Here is a 23774-nt window from a genome sequence, read left to right on the forward strand (position 1 = left end):
GCAAATTTCTTTGATTGTAACACACATTTAAGGCATTCTAATTGTGCTTAATTATACCCTAAACAATATGCAATTTTTTGTTGATAAATATCAAACACACTGTCGCTGAAAAAGTGGGTAAAATCTAAATTAGTGATGTGTTAATTAAAAAATGTATTGATTTTTGATACCGATACCAATACCTGAAAAATCTATTCTCGACACCGATATCATTAAAAAAAAGTCATAAATGAATTGGTTAAACAACACCAACCCCTGATTTTATGGCCTCCTAAGAAGTAATTTTGGGGTAATGGGGTGTTATTCAATTAAAGGAAAAAATGAATGCAGCTATGCAAAATTATAGCTAGCCAATTTCAGTTTTTAAGACTTGTAAACACTTTAAATGAATACTGTATCAAAGGTAAATGAAGATATTACAAAAAATAACAAAACAAACAATTTATTTTAGCCTCAAAGTACAGTTCGGCCGAAACTTCTGTGCGTGCGGACGGGTCGCTACTAGCCGAACTAAAACATACGTGCACTGGTTATTGGCAGTTCTAGGGGTAGGGGTGCGTGAGTGGCAAGACACAAATGTTTTCACAAAAGTACCCCCGCCAACCCCCTCGCCTGTACCTAACCAGATCTGGTCGCGCGCACAGAAACTTTGGCTGAACTGTAATATTTTAATTATCTCCCACGTTCCTGGAGTTATTATTATCGTCTTTCTGCAATCACTGCAAATCTTGAATATGTTCCTCACAACAATGTCACGGACCATGTCTTCTGCGGTCGTGGCAAAATCCTAATATCGCTCAGTAGTACCGGAAACATCATCTTCTCCTGCGGTTATGGAAAAATCATATCTACGTCTTCCGCGATCACAGAAAAATTGAATATCTCCAATGGTCATGTAGACATTATGAAGTCTTCCACCATTGCGGTAAAATTCTGATTATCTCCAGCGGCCATGTAGACATCATCATCATCATCTCTTGTGATAATGGAAAAATCCTGAATATCCTCTCCAGTAACGTAAACATCATCGTCTTCCGCAACCAGCGGCAAAATGGTAAACTTATCCCATGGTCGTGGGCATTATCTTCGTCTTCTGCAATCATGGCAAAATTATGATCATCTATCTCCCGCAGTTGATTTTCTAGAATTAATAGAGGGAAGCGAGGGAAGTAGTATGCAAAGGTTGGGAGTTAATAATTGGAGGAATTTAAAAACTAGGTTGGCTTTGGGCACTAAAAAAGGTCAAGTTATTTTCGAGGTCGTACAATCAATAAATAAGTTTTACAGCTACTAATTCACAGTTTTTGTGCAACTTAATATGACTAAGGGCATTTCTTCATTTAACTAGGTGCCTCAAATTAGACCAACATCATGTTGAAGTTGTCACTTACTGTCCCCATTTGAATACAAATTATCTAATTTGTTCCCGGCTTTCAGGAAGAGAGGAAGAGGAAATAACGATAGGTGAGCCAACAAAATTGATGTGCCTTGGTGCAATCAAGATAAGGTTTATTTCTCAATAGATTTTTAATACTTACCCGGTGTTGGTTGTAGGCTGCAATTCTGTAATTGATGTATAGATGATGACCTTGACAAGAATGTTTCTAATTGTGGATAGTACAGACAAAGACTAGGGAACACTAATTACATCCGGTCTGGAATAATTTTAGTTCAAGGTCTATAAGAATAAGAATTTTTATTACCCTTTAAACATTTTACAGTGCAATGGGGTTCGTCATTTGCTACATAATAAATTGCTACATAATATTAAAATGTAATTAAATATTTCACAGAAAAAATGCTTAAATTCTATAAGTTTCAGTCCCAAAAAATGCATTCCCGTAGTTTTTCAATAAAAATTTGTCATATTTAAATATTTGTACATATCCTACATACTGTATAGTGTCGATTATTTAACTTGTGCTAATTTCATCGGGCATAACTGTACACCATAGTGGTGCATTGATGCAACCTCTTACACAGCCCCTAATTGTACAGTTTACTCAGAAGACAAGTATCAGGCACTTGACAGTACTTTCCTTTAGTTTTTGTCTGCAATTCCTGTTTTCCTGTATGAATTTAAAATACCACTCCCTACACCTGCATACCTCCCTGTTACTCATAACGGAGACCTGTGGCTGAGTGGGCATGTTTAGTTTCAGCAGTGGGGGTTTTACTTTGTTTTTTACTTTTATTTGTGATGATTGCTTAAAAAAAAGAGAAGTTTGAGATTGATTAGGTAATCATCTTAATGACCACCTTAAAAGTTTGCAACGTATTAGAAAAATATTTTTATTTAACCTTTTTACTGTTGTATATATTATTTTTTGTATTATCTGTCCTTTCTGCAAAATTCTAACTTTAGACATAATCAAGATTCTACTGTAGTATGTTTACATCTTTGTTTTATTAGTGATGCCTGAATTTAATGGGGATATGGCACATGTATATTGTACATATGCTATTGTAGATTGCATGCGTTGTTAGTTGCTACGGTGGAAGATGGCTATACCTTTACTTATCTTTTTTATCGATCATTGATTATTGAGATTAGTATATATTTGATTGAAAAGTTGAATTTAAGACTCAAATAAAACAAACAATAATTGAGAGCATTAATTCCCTACCAGAGCACCTACAGGTCTATATGTTATGAATCTAAAATAGTAAATAGATTTCTTAGAACCTTCATAATAATGATTTTAATTTTCTAGGATTTCATGTAGCACTTTACCTCCTTACACGGAATACCTAAGTTTATACCTACATAAAGCAATAGCGCCAGCTAATCCAATCCATTTCTATAAGCTCTCTTTATTTCCACAAACTAAACTAAGAACTAAACCTTTTTAATAATGTTCTCAAACCATGCAAGATTATCCAACAGACATGTTTGACAGTATCATGACAAGTATTTAATATTAATCTGTTGGCAAATTTCAAATTATTAAATGTCTTAATGCCCCGAGTTTTACAGGAGCAACAGCAGAGAAAGGTTTGACAAGAGCAACGCCAACAATGGTCGACGTGGTTCTGTTGATGATGTGGTACTCAGAGAGTCTCGCAATAGGAAAAACAGTGGCAGTGACAAAAATTCTGTATCAAGAAGTAGAAAGAATAGTGGAGACGATAGGCATTGGCCGAGAAGTAGAAAGAATAGTGGAGACGATAGGCATTGGCCGAGAAGTAGAAAGAATAGCGGAGACGATAGGCATTGGCCAAGAAGTAGAAAGAATAGCGGAGACGATAGGCATTGGCCAAGAAGTAGAAAGAATAGCGGAGACGATAGGCATTGGCCGAGAAGTAGAAAAAATAGCAGTGACGATAGAAACTGGAGGGTCGAGACTAGAGATCCATATGACAACTTTAGAATCTCTAGATCCGACAATAAATTTAGCAGCAGAACCAGTAGTAGGAACAACAGTAGACATAATAGCCGGAGCAACAGCAGAAACAACAGTGTAGAAAGGTGGACTCACGACGAATACTTGAATTTCAACGGAAGCGAGCGCAAGTTGAGAGGAGGTAGCAATGAACGGTTTCGAAGAAATAGCGTGAAAAGCCATTCTAGCTCCGGGAGGAGAAGAGGAAGTAGAGATATCAGTCCTGAAAGAATGAAGGAGCCCAAACAAGAAGAGAATTGGAGAGAGGAAGCGAGAAGGTTAAATGGCCCTGGACCATTTGGTGAAACTAAGAAACAAGAACAGAGAAAACAAGGTGGTGGAATTTTGGTCCTCCCTCCTGCCAAAGAGACTGACTCAAGACTGAATAGTCAGGTGATCCATACTCAGAAACAGCTGTTTGATCCAAGTAATCCCGACAAACCACTGATAGTCAACACCCCAGTAGATAGTGCCAGGAACTCATATCAGTATGGGGCACACCCTGAACAATCGTACAATCCTCCATCACAGATGATAACTGCTGAAGGCCATTTTGTCATGCCCATGGCTCATAGGTAAGTTTTCATTATTATATGATAAGCACCTCAATGTCTTGTTCATCCATATGCTACCTTGAGCTTTGTTGCAAAAAAGGTTATTTTTGGGATTGGTTGCCAAATCAGGGTGTCCAGCTGACCTTGAAAACCGGGAATCCTACGTAAATTTAGATAACTGTGAATTCACGGAATAAAACGATTATAATTATAATATATTATAATTATAATCAAATAAAATTATTTTTTATTGTATTTGTATAAAGTGTCAACATGACAATAACCTTAGTGTAGAAACTAGTCGTTGATAATTAAAATGAGTTAAAAGGTTACTAATGTTTTTATAATGTTTTCAAATATATATAGATAGATAAATATAGATATAGGCCTATACACATATTTAACATTTTGAAAGGACGTTTTTTTGCCTATGGGGATATCGAAATGAAAAAGTAAATTGGTCCCGGGCCTAGGTCTTACGATGAGACCTACGTTAATAGCTACTAAAATATGCCCTAAACTGCCTCAGGCCATAGCTATGTGGATTCAAACATTTTCTTGGGATGTTTTCTGATAATCAGTAACCTATTTTTATTTTCAAATTTACTTCCACTTCATGTGTTTAAAAGCCATAATATGATTATCGAAAGCCATAAAAAGTCTTTAGTAGCAGTGTTGTTATATGACAAGAATGTAATATTTTCAAGAAAACATTGATAGTTTATTACAAGTGAACAATTAAAAATAAATCTTTAATACTTCATATATATATATATTCTACTGAATGCTATTTTTTTTCCTTTTCCGTAATTGTATTGTACAAATCCATATTTTTCAGTATGCCAGTGGTTCTTAACCCCAATCTATTGAAGGAAGCTGACATCATAGAATATGAACTTAATCAATTAATGCAATCTAACTCTTGGTATGAATATCACGATGAAATCATAAAGAGGAGGTAAGATATTATAAAATTTAGAATATGTCTATAAATTTAACTTTTCGTTTCATTTTATCAAATGTGTTTATCACTTTTGCACTTTTAAAACAATATTACCATTGTCATGAAAAGTGTCCATGAGAAATGATCAGAACTGGTTGTAGTTAACAATAAACCAACTAGAAAACGCATGTAAGTACTTAAATGACCAGTTTACTAAGTGGAGCAAAGTTACCCAGGTGTTTGGAAATAGTTATTATTGTCTAACTAGTGTGCGAAGTGGCACTTTGCTGCACAGGAGAGAAATGTTCAAGCACGAGACGCAGACGAGTGTGGAAAGTTTCTCGAGTGCAGCAAAGGTACTTTGCACTCGCATTACACATTAAAAATATTTTTCCTACAGTTATTACTATAAAGCATATAAAATAATATAGCATATAAAGCATATAAATAATTTAGTCTCTCTAACACTATACAAAACGTTTTTAGGTCAGGTTAAATCCAAGTGTTGTACGAAATTGGAAACGCTGCACCAGCTGATCGTAGTCGTAGTACCTTTAAGTGTTGCCAACTTATTTTCAAGCGTACACATATTACATGCCTAGTAAAAGCACACTGTTTTGTGTTGTTTGGTTGGGATACTGGAGTGTGGTAAAAAAAATGATTGCGGCAAAAGTAAGTAAATGCAGCAATTAGCTACTTGGCGTGCTTTAATCAGTGCCAGGAATTGCTTTGTCAGGTAACTGTAGTATAAATAAAGTTTAATAGTTAAAATGAACTGGGGCAATCTACATGATTTGAATACTACAACTCTTTTGAAATATATCTGGACAAAGTTTTAAATAAATGAATTTCGGAAGTATATTCTTCGATTCAAAGCAATACGGCATTTTTCTATTTATACTTGTCAATGGAGCAATAGGCCAACTAAAATTTACCACATTTGTGTAATGCAAATTTTTGTTGATGTGGTATTAGGCCTATTCATACATGTCATATGACATACATGAATTTTCGGTGAAAAAATATTTATTTTCAATCATATATTAGAAGAACTTGTATTGCTGGAAATGTCAGTGAGCTGCTTTACTTGCCTATTTCATAATTTTTACTTGCTGCAGAATCATATAAGCATTAGTGATGGTCGGGTCCGGATATCGGACTACTAGAACCGGCACCGGATCGGATCCAAAAAATTCTGGATCTTGGGCTGGATCCGGTATTGATGGATCCGATTTTTTCAAATTTTTTCCCGATTTTTTTTCCTAACACAAAGCTATCTGTATCACTGTATAACCCCGATTTTTTGCCAACACAAAGCAGTCTGTATCACCATAGACTAACCAACACAAGTAGACTTCTCATCCCATTGTAAATTTTGAAGCACGTTTTTCGTGTCTAGTTCATGTACGTGACACAAAGGCGCTAGTGTCAATGAAACTTTGTTTCAATTATTTTAGGGTTAATTTCTTGATTTCTGCTTTACTGTTTGGTTATATAACTAGGGGACAAGTTATTGTTTATGATTAGATCGTATTATTTGGTTAAATGAGGTTTTAAATGGCTGTAATAACGGGAAACAAATTGTAAACAAAACACGACCTCTACATAAACCGTACATGAACTAACAATAAAATTGTCTTCAGCTGTTCCATAAGGATGAGAAATCTACTAAGGGAGTATGTTTTATCTATGGTATTACTGTACGACCCAAATGTTTTTACTAACACAAAGCTGTCTGTATCACTGTACAACCCAAATGTTTTTACTAACACAAAGCTGTCTGTATCACTGTACAACCCCGATTTTTTACTAGCACAAAGCTGTCTGTATCACTGTACGGCCCCGATTTTTTCACCAACACAAAGCAGTCTGTATCACTGTACAACCCCGATTTGTTTACTAACACAAAGCTGTCTGTATCACTGTCATAGAACTATAAACATGGAACGCTGACTCAATGCAGCAAAAACGAGCCGGCCGCGGAAGGGCTCTCCCCACCACAAGTCAGTGTACGTAGCGGCACTGACCCATGTATTGCAATGGGGGCGTTACGTTTTCCTACACATTTCGTCAGGCTTTTAGGCTTTATCGTTATTATTATAAATTGGCTGTGGTGATTTATTGTTGTGTGATGATTAGGGGTGTGCGAAGCAGCAAAAAATTTTCGATTCGAAGCAACGATTCGATTCAAAAGATTTTCGATTCGATTCGATGCAACTCGATTCGAAGCAATACGGTATTTTTCTATTCATAATTGTCAATTGAGTGGATTAACAATAATTAAAATTTATCACATTTGTGTAATACAAATTTTTGTTGATGTGGTATTAGGCCTATTCATACTTGCATATGAATTTTAGGTGAAAAAATATTTATTTTCAATCATATGTATTAGAATAACTGCTGGAAATACCAGTGAGCTGCTTTACTTGCCTATTTCATAATTTTTACTTGGAATTGGCTCAACTGCAAGAAAGAAGAAAATATTTTTTTTATCAAGACATTCATTCTCATTTTAATAACTGTTTAAATAACTAAATAGGTACCGGTAGCTAAATTACAACAAATTTGAATGGAACTTAATATAAAAAGACCATTAAGAAATAAATTTACATATCACAAGTTTAGGGCCTGTGGACCAGCTTCAGGACTGCAAGCAAGAAGAAAATAAAAATAATATGTTTCCACCATGCAACATGTATCATTCATTCCCTGCCTCCTAACCTCCTTAGTATAATAACCTCACACTTACATTATTTGTTACATCATCATAAATAAAGAATTATTATTGGCATCAGTAGGCCTACAGCTTTACATAGGCATCATTTTTATAGGGCCTAAAATAGTAATAGGCTAGAAGCAACATGTCAAGTGGAGAACTCATTGAAGAAAAGATATTGTATAAACTAATTTCCTATAAAACTCAAAAACAGTAAATAACATACAAACATTGTTTATGGTATAATTAATAAGGACTAAAAAATGCATATCATGTCATACAGTAGTATAGACCTACCGGTACTGCAAGAGATTAAAATCCTAAAACAACTGATTTTGATAGCTAATGAATGAAAAGAATTAAAAATCCATAAAATGAAGCTAAACAATATCACAACTAATTAGGTACCCGAAAAGTAACTCTTAAATAATATATAGAAGATTAAAATAACATTAAATCAAGAGACAAGAAAGTTAAATGCTATCTTCTAGTGCCCTTGGCAACACAGGTCAATGTTTTTAAACTACCCTCAATGTTTTTGGAACAGCAGGGCCTTTTTCTCTTAAGGAAGGGTAGTAGTATGTCAACAAAAACAATGAATCAGTCTCACCAGCCAGGCCCGGGCAACGATGTGTGCATTCAAGGTCATAGACCCTCCCCCTCCCCTCTTACACCACCCGGTTGCTACCCAGTTGCTTCAATTGCTGACAAAATGCAAGTGATGAAACAAGGAAGTAGAGACAAAGAAATATATTTCTTTATTCAAAAACACAAAACTGTTAGAGATTATTTTCAAAGAAATTAATTCAATGTAATTTGTGAATTGTAAATATCGTATTGGATCTTAGAAATATATTTTTTTAACCCTATTTAACCAAGATACAGATCTGTTCACTATATCAGATATTTCTTTTGTTTATAATTTATTATGTAAAATACTAAAATATATTTTTAATTAGGTATTGAATGAACAATAAATGATTATACTAGTATGTCTGGATAAATAGTCTTTCTATTCTTTTGACTTTGTTTTCTTTGCACTGTTAGTGTTGCGTCACGGCTTTTGTCTTGTTACTCTTATCAGTAGACGACTAGACCTGGCTCTGGCTAGTGGCAGTGCGGCAATTGCTCTGTTGTGTCTTTATTCTTAAAGGTCGTGAGCCAACTTAATTTTTAATTCTCATTTGAACATTTTAATTCCTCTGTAATAGATATAATAATATAAGAGTGTTTCTTTGGAAATAAATTATTCTTTTTTTTCTTTTGCCCCAACAAAAATTCGGGGACGGGGACCGACAGACACCTAACAAAAATACCAAATGTATCAGTCTATAACATTGATCTTACTAGTTAAGTGTTAAGTAACAATTTTTCAGACTTATTTTTAAAATGATTTTGGAGTAACCTACCTTGTTTTGGCTAGGTTCACAGTAGTAAAATATTTCACACACTGCTTACATCAAGACAAAAAACAAAACCTCTAATCATTTGCAATGTCAAAACAAAAAAAAATATAAAACAATTAAAGCTATATTTAATGCAAAGAATGTATTAAATAAGAACGCCTTCGTAAAGGAAACGCAACAGCAACGCGCTCCTGTATTGCGGGTATTGCATTGACTTTCTGCAGGCGTTTTTCGTATATGGATACTGACTCCCTCGTGAATCGAATCGTTTTTTGACCACCACTGAATCGAATCGCGATTCGATGCATCGAATCGAATCGAATCGAAATTTCGATGCATTTTCGATGCATCGCACACCCCTAGTGATGATGCCTTTAACACATTATTGGTAATACACTTAGTTTTTACGAGTAGGTTTTATTGTTTTTGTGCATTGAATGCCACACAGACCATGTCGCTCCCATATTATTCACTCAAACTTACTCACACCAGTCGTATATTCGGGTTAAATTACGCACCTAGGTGGAATCCTCATCTCAATTATTGATATTAATAATAATAATAAATGGATGTACTTGGCTTATAAACATTAACTGCCTAAAGGCCAATCTATAATTAACTATGTTTCAGTTATATACACCCGTGCCTGGCTCGTAGGGTGAGTGCACCAGTGAATGACCGTTTAAGGTTGACTTTCTACTTGTGAACGACATGGGAAAATATACTACTAAGCTACATTGTACGAAATCGTTAAAATGTATTGCCCATATTTCCCTGTACTTCCCGATGATATAACTTAATACATTATGTTAAAAAAAAGTATCGAAAAATAAAATTTTTTGCCCATAAATCACCGCACCAGTGAATGACCGTATATTATATAACAATTTTTAAATTGCATTAAACCTCCTCCTTTTCACCGAATGACCCCCGTTCTAGATTTTTGCATCGAAGCTGTAAACCCTGTAGTGAAAAATAACGATATCAGGGTCGTTAAAATATTGGTTCTAGTGAAGGATCACTTTTTATCTAGGAATTGACTGTAAGATTTAAATCGCATTCAAACTTTGGTTGTAGTGTATCCACATAATTTCTTGTGAGATTTTGTGTTTCCTAACAATGGCTTACTCCATCAGAAAACATTGTCATCAATATCAATAAAGAAAATTGACTAAAATCCAGTTAATGAACGAAATGGTCATTCACTGGTTATACCCTAATTTGTGAACCAGTAATTGACCGGCTGTTTAAATATACGATTGGTTAGGATTTTGATCTTTAAATGAGTACAGAATTATACCTTAACATGTTAACTGTGAATTACATGTAATATCTTACAGTTCCAATTAATAATTAAGGAACCATGACAAATTACAACCAACCATGTTTGGGCGAGACGCCATAGTGGGAAGCTTAATAATGAACTGCTTTGAAACATCTAATTTTGTTTATGTTACCAAATGATGATTGACACTTTCTTTTTTAATAAATCAAAGAGTGTACATTAATAAGACCTCAAAATTACTTTTAAAACTGTTTGTGATAGACTAGGAAAAACAGAAATCCTGATATGATGTTTTTTATACAAATCGGTCATTCACTAGGGGGTGGTCATTCACTGGTGCACTCACCCTATACAAGAGAAATAATTTATAAATAAAAATACTTTTTGAAAATGCCACGTTTTTAAGCACAGTAAAAAGTAGAAAATAATTTATAAAAATGTTGAGAGAATAAATACATGTAAGATTTTTTATTAAACGAAAAACGTGGGGTGCATGCTAATTTACAATTAACTTAACTTATTGAACTATTTTGATCTATTGCATACCCCCACGTTTTTCGTTTTAAATCTTACAAGTAATTATTCTCTCAACATATAAATTATTTTCTACTTTTTAGTCGGGAAGTTAGTATAAAATTATTGCAAACTTTGTACCGGACAAGAAAGCGAGCTAATAAAAACGTTTGAAAATAGCCCTAACTGGTCTTATAAAACTTTGTTTGCTAAGATAAAATTATAATTTAAGTTACTAAATTAGCCTTTTACCTATCAATTTGGTGGGTTAAAGCGTGTAAAAAAACAGGTGCGACGGTTTTTTTGTATATCTTAAAACATTGATCCCTTAAATTTCCCGTTTATTTACAGTATGTACTCATAACACTCAACCAACTTCCCTAATCTTAGCATGATGACTCTGGCATATTTGTGCATCATTTATGTATTTCTTGTTAAAAATAAACATTGAAATGCTTAATACGAACTCATCCATGCATTTGTATACAGTAACTCCAAACAAAGAGACCACCACATAGCTAGACCTAGTATTATATTACACAAATATTTAAATAGCCATTATTGCCATCAAATTTTATATTGTAAAACAAATTGTCTATTTATTTAGAAATGTTACTATAGCCTATAAGAAGTTTTTTCCCACTTTGTGATGTTTCTTAATAATGAGACATTTTATTCGACTGAGGACGGTTAATGTTAAATGATCCAATAACATTTTGAATTTTTAAATCAATTTTAAAAGTGATAATTATATTTGTGAAGTTATATTTCTAAAAATATAATCGATCCATTTTTTTTTCAAAACTACGCATAGAGTCTCATTGGTAACTTTTTTGAGCCGTTATAAGAGTTTTGTGTCTTTAACAAATTATATGTCAAATTATATACAATAAATAATATGTCTATAATTCGAATAAATTATATTGTTTCCACAAAATTCTAAATCAGAGTTTATGATAATTAACAGAAACTATAACGCATCAGTAACACTGTTACTTAAGATATGTGCTGTTAGTCTAACTTTAATTTCCTTGTTATACATTAAACATTCTTTTGTTTGCAGAACATGATTTTTTTGCAATAAAGCAAGATAATTTTTGCAGTTGTATGTCTATGCAGTATACAGGCATGTCATTATATTAAACAGTTTTCAATTAGGCCTAAGTGATTAATTAAACAATTAGGCTAGTGAACTAGTGATCCGAAACATGGCCAGGAGCATGTGCCGCATAGTACACTCTACACCACAACACTGACTTTGGGTGGGGGAGCCAAGTAGGGCCTGCTCGTTTCCAAGCGCCTAGCGCAGCTTGAGTCGGCATTCCACTTGTTGTATTTTTATGATCACTGTACAACCCCGATTTTTTTACTAGCACAAAGCTGTCTGTATCACTGTACAACCCCGATTTGTTTACTAACATAAAGCTGTCTGTATCCATGTAAGAGACCCATTTTACCACAATTTGTTTACTAACACAAAGCTGTCTGTATCAATGTACAACTCCGATTTTTGTTCCAACACAAAGCAGTCTGTATCACTGTACAACCCCGATTTGTTTACTAACACAAAGCTGTCTGTATCACTGTAACCCCGATTTTTTTCCAACCCAAAGCAGTCTGTATCACTGTACAACCCCGATTTGTTTACTAACACAAAGCTGTCTGTATCACTGTACAACCCCGATGTTTTTACTAACACAAAGCTGTCTGTATCACTGTACAACCCCGATTTGTTTACTAACTTAAAGCTGTCTGTATCATTGTACAACCCCGATTTTTTTACTAACACAAAGCTGTCTGTATCCATGTACAAGACCGCTTTTACCCCCGAGTGTTTGTCTCTTGATGCAAACAACTTATATGGCAAGGCCATGTCTCGATGTTTGTATCTAGATGCAAATAACTTGTATGGCAAGGCAATGTCTCAGTGTTTGCCTCTTGATGCAAATAACTTATATGGCAAGGCCATGTCTCATTGTTTGTCTTTTGATGCAAATAACATAAATGGCAAGGCCATGACTCAGTGTTTGTCTTTTAATGCAAATAACTTATATGGCAAGGCCATGACTCAGTGTTTGTATCTTGATGCAAATAACTTATATGGCAAGGCCATGTTTCAGTGTTTGTCTCTTGTTGCAAATAACTTATATGGCAAGGCAATGACTCAGTGTTTGTCTCTTGTTGCAAATAACTTATATGGCAAGGCAATGACTCAGTGTTTGTCTTTTGGTGCAAATGACTTATATGGCAAGGCCATGACTCAGTGTTTGTCTTTTGGTGCAAATGACTTATATGGCAAGGCCATGTCTCAGTGTTTGTCTCTTGGTGCAAATAACTTATATGGCAAGGCCATGACTCAGTGTTTGTCTTTTGGTGCAAATGACTTATATGGCAAGACCATGACTCAGTGTCTGTCTCTTGGTGCAAATAACTTATATGGCAAGGCAATGACTCAGTGTTTGTCTTTTGGTGCAAATGACTTATATGGCAAGGCCATGGCTCAGTGTCTGTCTCTTGGTGCAAATAACTTATATGGCAAGGCCATGTCTCAGGGTTCGTCTCTTGATGCAAGTAACATATATGGCAAGGCCATGTCTCGGTGTTTGTCTCTTGATGCAAATAACTTATATGGCAAGGCCATGTCTCAGTGTTTGTTTCTTGATGCAAATAACATATATGGCAATGGCATGTATCTTTCCGAACCGAATCCGACCCGATTTTTTTGATATCTGCACACCTCTAGTTTTTAGTTTTGTACCTGGATGATAAGCTAACGGCCTATAATCTCGTCTCGAAAATATCCTGTTAGTATTTCAATCCCACCCGATGCTTCGTTATAAAAAAATCTGGAAGTTTAGTAGCAGTTTTAGTTAGCAAACTTAGTGCATTTTATGATTTTGTTAGCATCCCCCAAAAATGAGGGATTATGGGCTCAACTGGAGATTACTATATATATAAGATATAATAACCTTTAAACATTACCAATTTAATTTTAAACAGTATAATTTAAATTGGCATTCTGTTAATTACGTTTTTTTTACCCGCCCTTATGACAGTGTGGATCCAAATTTTTCAAGATTCGGAACCGACATTTTCTTGGATCCGCACATCACTAATAAGCATGTTACCTATTCTATAGTAATGATTTTACAAATAAAGATATGTTTCGGTATAAACAAATAAAAACATTTGCATTTGTAAGATTTATATTGAAACTTTCAAATGGTTTACAATTTACATTGATAAAATGAGAGGATGGAATCAGACCTACAAAATACAAGATACTTAGCTTCAGACCTACAAAAATACCAAATTTATCAGTCTAAAACATCAATCTTACTAGTTAAGATCAAGTAACAATTTTTCAGACTTGTGTTGTTTCGTTGTTTATATAATGATTTTGGAGTGACTTGTTTTGGCCATGTTTACAGTAGTAAAACATTCATCACACTGCTTAACAAAACTTCTCTTCATTTGCAATGTCAAAACAAAAAAATATACAACAATTAAAGCAATATTTACAACCAAAGAATCTATTCTATATATAATTCAGTTTTAAAAATCTTTGTACAACTAAATCTAGAGTTCTACTGGACCGATTTTATTAACTAATGGGTCGTTGGAACGCTCAATTTGTGTAGAATTTGCAAATAATTATGAAAGTTTGCTTTTGTTATGATTTATGGTGAAATATTTCCAAAAAACATGTTTTCCATAAGAAATACATTGAAAACGGTGTTTTTCACAATTTTTATTTGGGTAAGACTTTTGGCTGCCTTTTTTGAGTGTTTCCAAGAAGTGTATGGTATCAATTTGTAGGAAATTTTATTCTCTTTCAGAATATCACCTTCCACTTTGGTCGATTTCCTCACCCTTTAAAAGTTATTTGCAAAAAAGCTAAGCAACCTCCGAATTTATAGTAATGAGAAAATACTGAGTTAGGGATATTTTTTTTAAACTTTGTACAACTAAATCTAGACTTCTACCGGACCGATTTTGTTAATTAATGGGTAATTGGAAAGCCCAACTCATGTAGATTTGCAAATAATTATGAAAGTGTGATTTTATTAACATTTTGTGGTAAAAAAGTAAAAATTACAAAAATACATTAAAAACTGCTTTTTTCAAGTTTCTGTTTTCAAGTTTCTATTTGTAGCCAGCTTTTGGCTGAATTTATTAAGCGTTTTCAAGAAATGCATAGCAGTTGTTTGTAGTAAATTTTATTCTCTTTCAGAATATAACATTCACTTTGGTTGATTTTCCATCCATTTAAAAGTTATTGGCAATAATCTAAGTGATCTCCAAATTTATAGTGGTGAGGAAATACAGAATTAGTTATATTTTTGTTAAACTTTGTACAACTAAATCCAGACTTCTACCGGACCGATTTTGTTACTTAATGGGTCGTTGGAAAGCCTAATTTGTGTAGATTTGCAAATAATTATGAAAGTTTGATTTTATTACATATTTGAGGTAAAACAATGAAAATAAACAATATTACATTTAAAATGCCTTTTTTTTCTAAGTTTATATTTCCAGACATCTTTAGGCTGCCTTTATTGAGTATTTTCCAAAAATGCATAATAGTAATTTGTAGGAAATTTTATTCTCTATCAGAATATTACCTTCCACTTTGGTCGATTTCCTCACCATTTCAGAGTTATTTGCAAAAACGTTAAGCAACCTCCCAATTTATAATGGTGAGAAAATACTGAACTAAAGATTTTGTACAATTAAATCTACAGTTCTGCTGAACCGATTTTATTAATTAATAGGTCATTGGAAAGCCTAATTCGTGTAGACTTTCAAATAATTACGAATGTTTGATTTTTTTGATTTACTAGGTGGTGAAACCCGTCAAAGTCTGACAGTTGCTGTTGAGGTTGCAAGAAAGACCGTTTGACTATAAATCGATGATAAAGAACTGCATTTTTTTTATTATTTGGGTTGTTCGTGATTTAGCAGTGTGCTTTAGGTACGTCCGATCTTAATAATCAATAATTAAAATGGAAGCTGGTATTTCACTGAAGGTTCTTAGGTTAAAACAAATAGAATAACGTAATTAGAATTGAGTAAATATATCTAAAACTAAATTCCATATCCAAGATATAATTAAATTTATGTTTTCTGCGATTCAGGATATCTTTCTTTAACTTAACCGATTAAAACTATCAATATCTCAAGTGAAAGCCTTTGAAGTATTTTAAGACCAAGACATATAAAATAACTTACATAAAAGTTGAGTTACATATCTTAGATTGCAGATAAGTACCTAAACGATTATAATTATTGTTGATTCGTGATTCAGCAGTGTGCTTTAGGTAGGATTATTAAGATTGGAATCTTAATAATCAATAGCTCAAATGAAAGCTGGTATTTCATTAAAGGTTTTTAGACCGAAACATTTAGGGTTATGTAATTAGAACTGCTGGAATACATCTTTAATTGAAGTAAAATATCAAATTTATATTTTTTCGCTGAGTAATACATTAGATAAATTAATAATGATGCTTGATGACAAATATATGCTTGCATAGCTTAATTATTTAAGACCAAAATTATGAAAATCAGGCTGGTAGAAGAGCCAAACGAACTCGAAAAAAAATTAAACTCCCATAAGAAATGTACAGGGACGCATTTTGAGCATAACTCGAAATATACGTCAAAATGAATGCTGATGATTGATGGCAAATCTGTGGTGCGTCCATACCTTTAGTTTAAGGCCAAAATTATGAAAATCGGTCGGGTAGAAGACCTTTAACCCAACTCAGAAAAGAAAACCAATAATTTTTATAGATGGCAATAATTTGTTTACCAGTATGCTTAATCTAAACATACGAAACATGTGTTAATAATTTAACAGCTTATTGTTAAATTGTTATTTAATTGATTTTTCTTTGATTAAATGTTGTTGTTAACAATTTGCATTTGTGTTTAAAGTGAGTTCCTTATGTTAAGTATGCGATTCTAATGTTATGTGCTTAATCTGTACCATTAATATTAGTGAGTAAAGTGATGTATGGATTTCACAACCATTATTGTACTAGAGACCGTTGTATTTAACCACAACGGGCTCTGTAGCTAGTTAATTAAATAAGAACGCCTTTGCAAAGGAAACGCAATAATGCGCTGCTGCATTGCGGGTATTGCATTGACTTTTTGCAGGCGTTTTTCGTGTATGGATAGTGACTCCCTCATGAATCGAATCGTTTATTGATCACCACTGAATTGAATCACCATGGAATTTCGATGCATCGCACATCCCTACTTGAAAGGCAATTCCTATATTAGCACCATAAAAAAGACTACAAAAACATGTAATTGGATCTTAAAACTTAGAACTTTAAATATTAGCACAGTCATTTGTAAGTTTTGGAACACTAAACATGACCATTTTGTTAATTTTCTTTGGAGGATTTATGCTACCAACAATCTCTTTCCAAGAGTATTGAATTTCGTCCATGTTTTCAGTCCACTTCCAATTTCCTTTAGCCGTTTATGAAATCGATTCTCATTCTAATTACATAGATTCCATTGAGTTAAAAACTCATGTTGTTTCAGGATTACTGTTGTTGGATTATAAAAGGTATAATGTTACCTGGATCTGCCAGAGTACTCGGTAATCCAATGGTTGGTAAAAATGAGTATTGAATTATATATTTGGGATGTTTATCTGTTTCAGAATGAGACTCCAAGAAATTTTGTGGATACTGTTAACCAGTGACATAAAGTTCTGCAAGCAAGAGAATGTAGAACAACACTTCTGGAAGATTCTGTACTATGGACTGCTTGAGTGGTTCCGGAAACAAATGTCCTCGGCCCCTCACATGAAGGAGGCCTTCATGACACCCATGTTGAACATCATTGACGAGGTGTGTAGCAAATAAATAATTATACAGTCTCTTTTTCTGCTACTATGCATAACCACATTTTATAATAGGTTTTAAATTTATATTTTTGGTTATACATCATGATGTTATTTTAATTTTTTATGAAGAATTTTAATTGTTTGGACAAACAGTATTACTTTTATAATTAATTTTTTCCAGCAACCACCGTTTAAGTTGTTTTTCCTACCTATTTTTAAATGTATTAATGATATGTTGATCAATCCTAGATCTAGTGTCAGCCAAGAAACCAATAGAAATGTCTGTCTTTAGCAAATCACCTAGCTAAGTATCTCTTCTCTCTTCTTCCACTCTTAGGGGAATCTATCAAAGATGTAAACAACTCGCCCAAACCCCACCGCCAATATAACCTACGACCAACATAGTGGCTCTGAAGAGTCCAGACCAGGGGTGTGCAATGTATTAAAAATGAATCTAAATTTTGATTTGATTGCAATCAAAATAATGATTCAATTCATGCGGAAAGGGACTGATTATAAGGCATACTCTGAGACATTACGTTGCCGTATAAGATATTTACATTGCATAGTCATATAAGTTATTTTTCAATCAAAGTACATTGAATAATAAGATTCTGAGTTATTAATAAGTTTTGGGATACATTATCAATGTAATTCTTCTTTACCTCATTGAAATGAGCTACTACTTGAGTAATACCTCCTCATATTCCTTTCTCTATGAGTATAAATTGCTTGGCAAATCATTTAACAGCAATGTTTAAAACACAAACATGCAATCACGGCACAGATAAATCTGTAATATACAGATAAACCGTTGAAACCCACAGCCACACTTTTGTCCTTAGCAATCGACTGATCAAATTACAATTTTTTTACTATGTAGGGTAGTGGTGTGCAATGCATTAAAAATGCATCAACATTTTGATTTGATTCAGCATGCATCTAAATACCCATGCATCGATTAAGTCTCGATGTATCGATGTGATCACAAAGCCAACAATATAAAAATCGAAATAAAGTTATATCATAATGTAAAATAAACTCACTTTTATTGAATACTGGTCAATCATATTAACAATTGCTTTAATATAGGCTTGTTCAAATTGTTAGTGAAGTCTGGATTTTCTTAGGCATAAAATCAGCAGTGTCCAGCTGCAGGAGGTTAGGTCAGCAACCTATCCTCTTGTTCACAAACAATTTTATTCAGTAGGCCTACATTTTTTTACATTAATATTATTAAAGGTAAATGAATCATTACAGTAACGCAAGTTGTAAATAACTTTGAGATAAAATCCTGCGGCTGTATCAAATCCAATCGCACCTATTAAAATTGAAATCCTTTGAATCGCATTGATGCATCGAATAATAAAAAATAAAAAAATGCTGCATTGGACACCCATAAAGTGGGGTTTTAGTGATGTTTTAAAACTGAATCTCAAATCCCCAAACCACAAAAACTTGAGATTCAACTGTTGAATTTTGAGATTCAACATTCAGAAACCAACACTGCCAAATAAAAAATTAGTTTTTCAAAGTTTTAAGTGTATTGATCTAGTATTCATGTTCTTATCAGGGTCACAAGTCCAAGTTTTTTCAGTTCTGATTGCATAGTAAACACTTTATTACTACCTGTGTATTTGCAACCTTAACCAGGTAAGTTAAAAAGCTATTAGCGTTTTGGTTTTGTGGTTCGAGATTTGATTTTTAGGTTGCGGTTTTGAAATTCAATATTTCTGGTTTCGACCTTCACTAGTGGGTTTGATAAAAAATAGTGTCTGTATGACGTACTTACCAACCCACCTCTATAAAACAACAAACACTAACATAATCATATCCAACCTTACTGTACTCATCTAAGTGTCAACAGGGAACGGAAACACTCCTTAGTGAATTCCTCAACCTACAAAATTGTTGTATTTTTAGCTATATCTCTCTTAACTGTTAAGTAATGGTTTGTAAGTTAGTAACAACAAATGGTATGTGTTTGTTTATGTTTTGTTACCTTTGTCAATATTCATGACTGTTGATTTCAGGGAATGAAGTACTTTGAAGACACGTTGAGAGTTCTGGAAGATTGTTATCAGTTCAAACTAGATGATCACCTTGTGACTGGCTCCAGTCAAGCTAAAGGCAAACCTGTGTCACTGGCACTGGTGAGTGCTCAGAAGATTCTGCTTTTCCTGGGAGACCTAGCACGGTACAGAGAACAGGTGCAAGACACAGCAAACTATGGACTGGCTAGACAGTAAGTGGAATTTATTTGATCATATTGTGGTTAGTGGTGAAAGCGAAAGGTCTCGCAAAACATGGTGAATGAAGTGTTGGAAGGTTTGACCTGCATTCTTTAATCCAAATGGCATGTGTAAAAACTCAAACAAACCAAAGGTAGTAATAACAGCTGTTTTAGGTACATCATCTGAATGAACAGGAATGTGGTGGTAGGCTTTGACAAGATCTATTTTAGAAAATACTAGCTGAACCCGGCAGACGTTGTCTTGCCTTTGACTATTTATAATTTAAGTACCGTAACGTTTAATTGTCTTTTGTATATGAAGTGCTTATAACTAAATTAAAATACGTACGACAACTAATGAAACACATATAGTAAAAAGGATAACCGATTCTTTATTATTGCTCTTATATTAATGCTAGTGGGTAGACAATATTTTTGGTCTTTCTATTCGGCTCAATCACGTCCTGGTTGAAGTTCGTTCGCTACGCTCACTCACCTTTAGGTTGGAGCTCGTTCGCTATGCTCACTCACCTTTAGGTTGGAGCTCGTTCGCTATGCTCACTCACCTTTAGGTTGGAGCTCATTCGTTGCGCTCACTTGCCTTCAGGTTAGCTCATTCGCTACGCTCACTTGCCTTCAGGTTAGCTCGTTCACTACACTAACTCGCCTCCAGGTTGAAGTTCGTTCGCTATGCTCACTCACCTTTTGGTTGCAAATTAGCTGTTGTCATAAATTAATGTAAAAGAAATAATAGCGCTGCACCCTGTTGGTAATCCTTGTAACTTTAATGCTATTGAACATCATATAACAGAACCAACTTGTTTAATTGAAACAGCTGTTAAGATTCATTAATTCCATTTCTCATAAGGTTAACATGGGAAACTCCAGAGCCACTGGGGGGGAGCCGATTGGACGGATCACGAAATTGATGGTGTATAAACCTATTCCATGAAATTCTACACGTATATACCAAGTTTCGTGGCAATCGGTTCAGCGGTGTCTGAGTTTATCACTGCCAAACAAATATATATATATATATATATATATATATATATATATATAGAAACGTCCTCTTTTATACTTATAGATTGTTTTGCCTTCAAGCTGTGTGTTGAAGTGTAGGTCTGATTCTAATTGTAAAGATCTAGTGTGTATTGTAAAGATTCTTTTCTTCTTATTGTAAAGGTGTGAACCAATTGAAAGTTTCAGTATAAATCAAGATTTTTATTTGTTCACACCAAAACATATCTTAAGTTATAAAATCAATGATATAAAAAAATAGGGCAACATGCTTAAAACAATATGATGCTGCAGATAAAAATTATGAAATAAGCAAGCAATTCCCTGACATTTCCAGTAATACAGGCCTTCTAATTAATGATTGAAAATAAATATTTTTTACCTTTCAGTCATACCTATACCATAAGTTATATTTATGTGTACATATAGGTCAAATAAATACCACACCAAAAACCATTTGCAGAACACAAATCTGGTAAATTTTAATTGACAAGTATGTACAGAAAAATTCCATGTTGCTTCGAATCAAAATGCCTTGATTCAAATATAAAATTATTTGAATCGAATCGTTGCTTTGAATCAAACAGTTTTTGCTGCTTCACACACCCCTACAAAACTGATATTAAAACTTTTGCAGTTTCAATTTTTCCATTGGACAAAATGATCTTTTTGTAATCATAAAAAAACCATGAGATAACTCTAAAACCATTAGAAGACATTTAAGTTAAGTTTACTGTTGTTGACGCTCATTTAATTACTGTTTATGTTTTCTAGTGTAAATATCTCATTCTCAATGTGTTGTTTTAATTATTAAACAACAAAATTTTGCAGGTGGTACATGAAGGCTCAACAGTTAAACCCAAAAAATGGACGCCCGTATTATCAGCTAGCAATACTGGCTATGTGTGTTGTAAGTTTTCATTATAAGTTTTCAATTAAGGATCATTCAGAGTTTCATATGATTATATGAAACTTTGAATTCATTATCAACGTGCTTAAAATCAATTTGAATACTTTTTCTTTTACAAGTTTGAGCTCCAGACAAAAACTTGAATTCATTACAGTAGACTCCCTCTTATCCGGACACCTTTTAACCGGACATCGGTTTAACCGGACTAGATCGGCAGGAAGTGGGTGGTACTGAAACAACTGTTCTCTTGGGAAAGATTTGAGACCAGTGATCACGTGTCTAAATTCTATGCTCTCCTAAATTTAAGTCGAATATCACAGTAAAGGTCCGTTTTAACAAGTGTTTGGGGACGTTGGTTATCCGGACTGGCCTCGGTCCGGATAAGAGGACCGGATAAGAAGGAGTCTACTGTATCTGGATCGCCTGAAATTCTTGATAACTTTTTTGCGTTGGACCAATTACAGGGCATTGGATTACCCTTAGTAAAAATTTTTCTAATTAAATTAAGACAGAATGAATATTGTCCTCTAAAAATTTCACCATTACACTTCTGTTTTCTATAGATTTTATTGGCCTTTTGATTAAACTAAGTTTCCTCGGATAACCGGGCTTCGGATAATCTACACTCTACTGTAGAAAGATTCAACTTTAAACGTTGGCGGGTTTAAAATAACTTATTATGAATAATCACCTTCATTTTCCTCAAAAAATCTTCTTAATATAAGATCAATTTCAGGGGTTTTTTTAAATAGCCAAACCCTTGGAATACCCACAGAGAAGTAAGATACAGAGGATGCATTCAATGGTACACTTAAATAGTGTCTAGCACCAGTTCTATTCGTCGTTCCCTTCTGCTCTCCTTTCCCCCTTTGCCATCACGTACTACAGCTCAGACTGTAGGATGAACTTGTGCGCTACAACTGCTGTGTATAAATTCTATTTGGCCATCGCCGTTCAGGCTCTTCCTTGCTCAGTACAGGAACATTTCCACCCCACCATATCAGAACGAAATGTGCACGGTTGTCCCATAAGCTTGTATCCTCTGTATCTTATTACTTTGTGAAATACCTTAAGCTACAGCATCAAATCTATATTTTTAAATGATTTTTACAAAGGGGCCTTGGAATCAATAACATCAATTAGCTTTGTTTTTTGTGCTTCCTTTTTTTTAAAAAAATCAACTCTTTATTTTCGTTGTTGTTATTATATTATAATTATATTTATATTTCTAAAGTTTAAAGACATGCTGTGACAAAAATATTTACAAAATCAGTGGTCCGCAAGTGTGGAGTTTATTTCCTATGAAATAACAAATAGAAACATAAAATGCCACCACTATTAAGCAGCTGTTATATTACATTCTATGATTGATTTGTTTCAGACAAGAAAGTTTGATGCTATTTACTACTATATGAGAAGTTTGATAGCGGCCACCCCAGTCGTGTCTGCAAAAGAGAGTCTACTTACATTGTTTGATGAAAATCGCAAAAAGGTGAGTGGTATAAACAACTCTATACAGTATATGTTAGGTTACATATAGTCATCAAATGCTAATATTAAAATTACTGTTAGTAGTCTGAGTGCAGTTATTGCTTCCTTTATAACAAGCCCACCTCTTACATTTTAGGTTCAAATAATTTCAATAGGATCTAATAAAATAACATGGGGAAACTTTGTAGCCTCAGAATTTTACATGTGTCAAGTAAGACAGGAGGGGAACCATCCATATTTTTCTGACCTCTTTGTTAAAATTTCCCATACCATCACAGTACAACCCTTTTAACTACACCCCGTTAAATCTAAACCTTGGTTAACCAAAACCATAATAAGTTATTTAATCCAATGGCTAGGCAACAGGAATTGTCTGCTGTAATGTGAGTAGTTGGTGGAATGTAATGAAACAATCAAACATTTAGATCTCATACAGTGATTAAAATGAA

General features: G+C 33.8%; 1 protein-coding gene across 2 annotated transcripts in view; it reads left to right on the plus strand.

Annotated features, from left to right (window-relative positions):
* Nucleotides 1–23774, plus strand: part of LOC129005913 (telomerase-binding protein EST1A) — a 135740-nt gene that overhangs the window by 24229 nt on the left and 87737 nt on the right. Inside the window, exons 4-10 of one of the 2 annotated variants that reach the window (XM_054434956.1) lie at nucleotides 1438–1464; nucleotides 2978–3958; nucleotides 4776–4895; nucleotides 17486–17675; nucleotides 19705–19916; nucleotides 21756–21834; nucleotides 23216–23326. In XM_054434956.1, the coding sequence (XP_054290931.1) occupies nucleotides 1438–1464; nucleotides 2978–3958; nucleotides 4776–4895; nucleotides 17486–17675; nucleotides 19705–19916; nucleotides 21756–21834; nucleotides 23216–23326 (1720 nt within the window). The remainder of the gene's footprint in view (nucleotides 1–1437; nucleotides 1465–2977; nucleotides 3959–4775; nucleotides 4896–17485; nucleotides 17676–19704; nucleotides 19917–21755; nucleotides 21835–23215; nucleotides 23327–23774) is intronic. The other variant, XM_054434962.1, reaches the window with a different exon arrangement.

This window comes from Macrosteles quadrilineatus, unplaced genomic scaffold (genome assembly GCF_028750875.1).
Source record: "Macrosteles quadrilineatus isolate MER2022 unplaced genomic scaffold, UCM_ALF_1.0 Scaffold_1__1_contigs__length_201487025, whole genome shotgun sequence".
Taxonomy (NCBI): domain Eukaryota; kingdom Metazoa; phylum Arthropoda; class Insecta; order Hemiptera; family Cicadellidae; genus Macrosteles; species Macrosteles quadrilineatus.